Raw genomic sequence first — 8,583 nt, 5'->3', positions numbered from 1 at the left:
AGATTAGTGGCTGCCTATAATCAAGCCCAAAAACCAGTTGGTGGTTGGTTTAATTCTTATTCTGATTGATTAATTGTTACCAGTCCCCCGGCCTTTGTATGTGTTTGTAATTGTTAGTGTGTGTGTATAGGGAGTATTATACTAGGCATGTATTGAGTGGCCTTTTGGTGTGTATTGAAGTGTGTAATTTAACTGATGCACATATAGATTTTGATTCCTTTGGTGTTTGCTGTGCAATGAAATTGTGTATAACTGGTGGCACATGAACTAATTTCTAGATGTTGAAACCCTCTGCTGAATACCTTTCTGCTCGTTGATTGCTTACTTATTCTAGGTAACTTGTGATCTTTCAAATAAAATATTAATTATATGTGATACCCAGTTTAAGCAGCTGCTTTGCCCTTTTGAGGCTTTAATATGATTTGTAGTATTGTATAAGAATAAACGCCATATTTGTATTTATTATGGTTGTGTGCTTGAGTCTCCTTGGCTATCGATGCCCAAAATAAATGATCTTGTCCAGTCAGGAAACTGTTTGTCTCTTCCTTTACTCCTTTGAATTTTATTGGAGTGTTATGCTATGCTTTATCAATAAGGTGTATGCTTTGCTTTTTTAATCACTGTTCTTAATGCATTAAGCAATAGCATTTTCAAATAATGGTTTTCAAAGGGAGGAAAATGCTTAACTTGAGACTTTGCGTGTTGCGTTCATATTCCGGTCACATATATCAAACCTCTTTACAAAGAACTCTATAGAGTTATAATATTGAAATTATGAAAAATGGCTTTATTGGATTAGATGATTGTTTAGTTATAGTTCCTGTGAATGCTGGGGATGTTGATCATCCAAACAATGGTAAGATACTGTATTACTGAATCTCTCTGCATGTTTGTGTTCATATTAATCCACACACAAGACATTATTATTATTATTGGTGCTTTTTGGTTTTGTTTTCAGCAGGTGCAGAAACACCTGATAAGCAGAGACATTCACAAAACTGTAAGTTATCGGACAGCTAAACAATTTAAAGGTTCCCAATTGGGTCTTTTTGGCTGATACCATTACAAAGAACATTTACATTTACAAAGCAACTTAAAACCATTTATCATATTAAACACTGGATCTCTGACCATCAGAAACACTATGGACATTACAAACTACACATCATCAGTGAGAGACAGAAGATCTTAGAAGAGAGTAGGTCAAGACTTCCAGTTGTTACATATCTCCAGGAATGGACCAAATATGATCCCCAAAACATTGACGGAGAATCTCAGATCATTTAGAATAAAGATCCATCAACACTGAACAAGTCAGATGATCTGAAACGACCAAGACAATCTGTCAATTTTTTTATTTTTATTTTATTTATTTATTACAGATTCATCAGAAAACGAAGAGAATGCGCCAGAGATGGCAAAATCATTGATGAATGGAGAGATTGCTGAAAACGCATATGAAGTGACAGTTACATTATCCTTATTTCGAATAAAAAAAAAATCAGCTTTCAAACAGGTGAAAAGTGTGAAGCTGCATACTGATTTTACACGAACTTTTTGTTATTTTACCGTCGATGTAACCTGACCTTGTTTTTTATGCAGGTTTATGTGCATTGCATGTCTTTTACTTTTTGTAGTGTTCGTTTTAATATTGTTTACTGTAAATAAACGAAAGAGTAATATTTAATCGTTTTCTGTCCTGGTGGACAATCTAAAACTTGCACTGTTTCAAACAGTTGTCAACTAAATTTTTAATAATAAAAATGTTATCTTATGAAATTTATCATGTTGCATCTATAAAGTTCTGTAAACCTAGGACTAACTATATTAGCAAGTATGATATTTGAATTAAACCTTGAACTTTGACCTACTGGTGTCGTTTCTAACACACCCATTCATTCACGTCAAAGCGTCACTCTGAGAGTTGAATATGAGAAAATCACGTGTGCAAAAGTAATTATGCTAATCTCTCCGTGTGCGGTTTAGCTCGTTTAGAAACCGATCGAACGCTCAACGGAACAGTTTAACAACTATGGACAACTTTTACTGATCTTTCTCTCACGTGTTCAGAAATATGGAGACTTTTGCTGTATTTTTTGTTCTGTTGCTCGTGGATGGTGAGTGGATTTAAATGGTTTCGAGACTTAAACACAAAAATGTTAATATCTGTGTGATATATCAAGTGACCCTGGACCACACAACATTTTTTGTCTTAAGTGTCAATTTTAGGACTAAAGTGAGATTTATACGTCATCTGAAACCTGAATAAATAATCTTTCCATTGATGTATGGATGACAGGGGAGATACAACTATCTGAAAATCTGGAATCTGATGGTACAAAAACAAAAAATGAATACTGAACAAAATCATCTTTAAAGTTGTCTAAGTGAATTCTTAGTAATGCTTATTACTAATCGAAAATTACGGTATGGCATTTACTAAATATTTTTATAGAACATGATCTTTACTTTTAATCTGAATGATTTTTGGCATAAAAGAAAAATCAATCATTTTGACCCATACAATGTTTTTTGGCTACAAATATACCCCAGAGACTTAAGACTGCTTTTGTGCTCCAGGGTCACAGATATTATTTATACTCATTAACATAATTTGTTGGTCTGTTTTGTGGAGCTTAAGTAAAAAAATAAAATAATTAATTGTATTGTATTCGAACACAATATCCTTGAAATGTGGACTCCACTCTTCTCCACACTATAAGGCTGAATAGAGAAGAAATTGCATTAATAAGTACAATATTAACCCTTCGACTAGACTAAATCTCTAAAACGGTCTCTATTCTGCAGACGTGCTTAATTTTGTGGTTGAAATACAGTCTGTGTCAGCGATAGAGGGAGATTCTGTCACTTTATATACTGATGTTACTGAAACACAGAAGGCTGATCTGATACTGTGGACGTTTGGATCGGACAGCACTCGAATAGCTCAAATAAACCGAATTTCCAATAAGATCTCATTATATGAGGATGTTCTTGACGGGAGATTCAGAGACAGACTGAAGCTGGACGATCAAACTGGATCACTGACCATCATGAACATCACAACTGAACATACTGGAGTTTATGGATTTCTACAGATCTTTGATGGAAATGAAGTCACACCCAAAAAATTCAGCATTACTGTTTCCGGTGAGTCGTTTTCTCGATGCATTCGGCTTGATTTCATTGCATTGCAGTGTGGATCCATTATAGACCTTAATCTCTCATGCTTTCCAGCATTTCTTCCTGTTCCTGTCATCAGCAGAAACTGTTCTTCTTCATCATCGTCCTCATATTGTTCATTGGTGTGTTCAGTGGTGAATGTGGGTCATGTGACTCTCTCCTGGTACAAAGGAAACAGTTTATTGTCCAGCATCAGTGTGTCTGATCTCAGCATCAGTCTCTCTCTACCTCTGGAGGTGGAATATCAGGATAAAAACAGCTACAGCTGTGTGCTCAACAATCCCATCAGCAACCAGACTCAACATCTGGACATCACTCAGCTCTGTCTCACATGTTCAGGTATGGCAGCAATTAGCTAATTCTCACAGAGCTGATATCAGCCGGTCATGTTCTAGCACCTCAGTCCTACATTAATATCGTCTCTCTCTTTCCTTTATAGCACCAGGTTTGTCCAGAGCTCATGTGGCACTGGTTTGTGCTGGTGCTTTGGCTGTGGTTGCAGTTTTGTGTGGGATTTATTATTACTGTCAGCACAAGACGCCTACACAAGAAGTCGAAGGTAGTGTGTGTTACCTACAGCAAATATTACAAAATATAGTTGTGCATGAAGTTATCAGTTTATTTAAAATAACTGATTGTTTATACAGACAAACCTAATGCAGAACTTATCAAGCTAAATAAAGGTAAGGTTCAATTTAACGTATGTGAACTTACTCGTATGTGGCTTTATTCTCAAACATCATTACACGCTAAAGTAATCATATTATAGCTATAGATGATAAAATGAAATTTAAGTCATGTGATGAATGTTAAAGATACTTAATTACTGAATCTCTCGTGTTTGTATAAATCCACACACTCACAGGGATTGTTATCTGTGTTTGTTTCAGCAAATGGAGAAATGTCTATTGATTCAAAAAACGGTAAGTTACCGTACAACTGTGTGTACCTTACTAGACCGATCAAATAGTGTTTTTTAATGAAGTCTGTGATTTTGTTTTAGTTCCTTTGCTAGCTATGGAGCTTAATGGTAAGATACTGTGTGATAATATGTGGTTATTATTTCTGGTTCTTGTCAAGTTAAGCATATTGGGAACGTTTTTTGTGAAGCTGATTAGAAAATAGCATAAAATCAAAAATGGCAGGGCAAAATCTTCGGAATGTTTAAAACTTCCAATTCTTTTTTTAAATAATAATAAAAAAAAAATCTTTGTTATGAGGATGTTTGAGGCAGCATAAAAGGGATAGCTTACCCCAAAATAAAACATTCAGTCATATTTAATCATCCTCAAGCTGTTCTGAACCTATATGCATTTCTCTATTCTGTTGAACACAAAAGCCAATATTTTGAAGAATATTGGTAACCAAACAGCTGCAGTACACACCGACTTACATTGTATGGAAAATAAATAAATTGTAGTGAACTATCCCTTTACGATAACATTCCATTTTAACATGTAGCAAACATTATTCAAATGTAACTTTTTAATGTTTTCTGGAACATTCTAAAGTTTATTTGTGAATGATCCCTGATTTAAAATGTCCAATATTTTTTTCTCTTGCGAGAATGTTAGGGAAAACATTAAGGGGACATTACATTTTATAATTTAGCAAACATTAAGCAAATGTTACTTTTTTTGTTACCGTTTGAAGTGTTTAAGATGCGTTTTCTTTTAAATCTTAAAAATAAAGGTTCTTGGTTATGAGAATGTTAAAAGAAAACATTCCATTTTATAATGTAACGAACATTATGCAAATTTAACTTTTGAATGTTTTATTAAGTTTGTGAATGTCAGTTTTTTTTTTTTTTTAAGCATTTTATTTTTCTTGAACGCTACTAAAGAGCAGATAACTTTGAATGAACATTCTATTCGTGTTACTGGAAGAACACTTTGAGAGGAACTTGCCAGAACGTAAAGTTGTGTTAGCTGGGTGTGAGGCTGAACAGATAACAGGAGGAACTGGTTCCAGACCGTCTTCAGGTGGAAGGTGTGACTGAGACCGAGTGGAAACTCCAAAACTGTTCACACTTTGCTATAAATGCCACTGTTTTTGGAGTATTATCCATTCCAGATATAGCATAACTGTGCAAACTTAATCTCACCGTCTAACTTGCATTTGTCTGCTGCAGGCAGATAGTAAGTTACCGATTCGTCTCGCTTTTCCGTTCAGAAATCAAACAGATGGTTTGAACATTTCAGACTACATTCATTCATTTTGCTGACACTTTTATCCAAAGCAATCTAAGCGGTTTATCCTATAGGGAGTGACTTGGTGAAATGCTGCATTGCACAGCTATCAAATCAGCACTTGTTTGGCAGGAGTTGTGGGAGAAAGAGGGTGTTGCTGGGTCTTTCTCAAGCCAAGGATGATGAGCTTCATTGACAACTGACAGGTGTTTCAAGAGTCTATAGATAGAGCGAGAGATGAGGAGACTCCGGCGTGTTGAATCATGTTGTCCGTTTCTGTTGTTCTCCAGGTGTGTTTCTGAAAGAAGATGACGTCACCTTGGTGCAAATGAGTGAAGACCACTTAGTCAAACTAAACACTCATCTGACTCAAACACAGGAAACTGACATAATATGGTGGAAGTTTGTTGATTCCAAAGATGCCAATAGTGCTAAATTTGTTATCATAGCTAGACTGAATAAAACCAACAACGAGGAATACCTATGTAATGAAGAAATGTTCAAAGACAAGTTGAAACTGGACTACAATACCGGATCTCTGACCATCTCAAGCATCACACCTGAACATTACGGATATTATAATCTACAGATCATCAGAAAAGGAGCGATGGTCGTTCGTACGTTCAGTTTTGTTGCTCATGTGAGTAGGTCAAGTCATTTCAATGGAAGCTGTTAATGAAAATAGTTGTCTTTGTCAGTGTGGCTTAATTCATTGTGAATAGTTATTCATCACTGTATTGGGAAACTAATGACATTTTTGGATTGATGGGAACATTTAAACACTATTTTTACCTTCTATGCTTCTTTTGTTACAGGATCTAATGAGAAGAGAATGGACACTAAGCTCTATTCAGAGGAGACAAACCTGCCCTTGATTACAACCGATGACCTTCCCGTGTATGAAGACTGAAATCGCATCCACATGCAGTTCAACTGCCAAAAACAATAAACACCCCCTACATCCCTAAACACAAAACACTCTAATGATAGGCGAGAGATATAGAGATATATATATAGATATACAGAGATTTATATATATATATAGATATAGATAGATAGATAGATATCTAGACTAGGGCTGGGATAAACTATTATTTTTTAAACGATTAATCTAGTGATAATTTTTTCGATGCATTTTTCAAGCATTCAATAAAAAAGGTCACCCAAAATACTTGTTTAGAGCAATTGAAAGAATACAGTAACTGGTTAGATCATGCAGACTGCCTGCGTGAGACGGGTGTCGGCTCGAGCCGCGCGGAAAACGCGTGCATGCTAGAAATAGAACCAATGTCTATTTTTCACGCGTCTGGTGTGTAAAGACACAGAAAACGCGAAGCAGCCCCCACGCTTCTGGCACGCAGCAGAGACGCCACGCAGCCAGTGTGTCACCGGCCTCACTCACTGATCAAATAAGGCTTTGACAGCCGCCAAAAAAAAAAAAAGATCAATGCAGAAAAACCCCTGGATTGGTTATATAACGTTGGACAGAATGTTGATCCGGCCATTGCGTATATTCAGCGCACATAAGGTAAAAGTTTTGCAAACGTTTTTAGAGAAATAAAAACAGGTCGACGAATCGATGCGCATATTTTGCGTCGACGTCATCGATCAACTCGACGCGTTGTCCCAGCCCTAATCTAGACCTAGAGATATCTAGATATAACTAGAACTAGAACTAGAACTAGATCTAGATATAACTAGATCTAGAACTAGATCTAGATATAACTAGATCTAGAACTATATCTAGACATAGATCTAGAACTAGATCTAGACATAACTAGATCTAGAACTATATCTAGACATAGAACTAGATCTAAAACTATATCTAGACATAGAACTAGATCTAAAACTATATCTAGATATAGATCTAGAACTAGATATAGATCTAGAACTAGATCTAGATATAACTAGATCTAGAACTAGATATAAATAGATCTATATTTAGATCTAGATATAACTAGATCTATATCTAGATATAACTAGATCTAGAACTAGATATAACTAGATCTATATTTAGAACTAGATCTAGAACTAGATCTAGAACTAGATATAACTAGATCTATATTTAGAACTAGATCTAGAACTAGATCTAGAACTATATCTAGATATAGATCTAGAACTAGATATAGATCTAGAACTAGATCTAGATATAACTAGATCTAGAACTAGATATAAATAGATCTATATTTAGATCTAGATATAACTAGATCTATATCTAGATATAACTAGATCTAGAACTAGATATAACTAGATCTATATTTAGAACTAGATCTAGAACTAGATCTAGAACTAGATATAACTAGATCTATATTTAGAACTAGATCTAGAACTAGATCTAGAACTATATCTAGATATAACTAGAACTACATCTAGAACTATATCTAGATATAACTAGATCTAGAACTATATCTAGACATAGATCTAGATATAACTAAATTTATAGATCTATATCTAGATATCTCTCTAGATATAGATAGATATCTCTCTATATATATATACATACACATCTAAGAAGAAAATCAATGTAATTTAATTTGCATTTACTGTCTTTGTTTGATAACACTATTTTGGAATAATTTGTGTGTATGTGGGGGGGGGGTGTATAAATATAAAAAAATGTGTACAGCTTTATTTCTACAACTAAATATATATATATTACTACACACTTGTAAATAAAATAAATATATTTTTAAATTCAAAAATATGTTTTTGGTTCTTCCTATGTTTAAAAGAGAACATTCTTTTTAAAGAAATGCATGCTGGGGGTTTTCAAGATTATGACTGAACTGCAGTCAAATTGTCCTTCAAAAATGATTTGACCATGCATTGATATCCCTAAAAAAAAGGGAAAAAAAAGAAAGAATAATGAATAAAATTAACATAACCAATCCTCTAAACATAAGTTTTCACATGCCATGTGAAGAAATGGATCAGCTTCTTTCAGTTCAAGGTAAACGCATTGTCTTCTGGGTATTTCTAACTTCAGAAACTTTTGTGAGAAAAGCAAAGTTATTTAGTTGTAATGTTAGTATATTAGAATTCATGTTATTTAGATGATGTGCACCTATTGAGTTATTTGTAGGTCTAGCCATTACTTTATCGCTCCTCCTACGAGAGGAGGCGAAACAACAAAGTCTCCCCCAGCAGAGAAATCAAGAGTCGATTTTTTTTAAAACCCAGTTTGTCTAAGCAGAGAGATGACATGTTTTTT

At 34.5% G+C, this 8,583-nt stretch overlaps 1 protein-coding gene across 1 annotated transcript; it reads left to right on the top strand.

The window, feature by feature from the left end:
- Window positions 1-1,963: 1,963 nt before the first annotated feature.
- Window positions 1,964-3,533, top strand: LOC127942431 (uncharacterized; the record flags this gene model as incomplete). The annotated part of the gene is made up of 2 exons (XM_052538130.1): window positions 1,964-2,117; window positions 2,809-3,533. Coding segments are annotated over exons 1-2 (768 nt in total), but the record flags the coding sequence as incomplete, so codon positions are not given.
- Between the last annotated feature and the right edge of the window lie 5,050 nt (window positions 3,534-8,583).

Source organism: Carassius gibelio, chromosome A22 (genome assembly GCF_023724105.1).
Source record: "Carassius gibelio isolate Cgi1373 ecotype wild population from Czech Republic chromosome A22, carGib1.2-hapl.c, whole genome shotgun sequence".
NCBI lineage: Eukaryota > Metazoa > Chordata > Actinopteri > Cypriniformes > Cyprinidae > Carassius > Carassius gibelio.
Note: the sequence above shows the minus strand (reverse complement) of the source record. Positions and strands in the feature narration are given on the sequence as shown.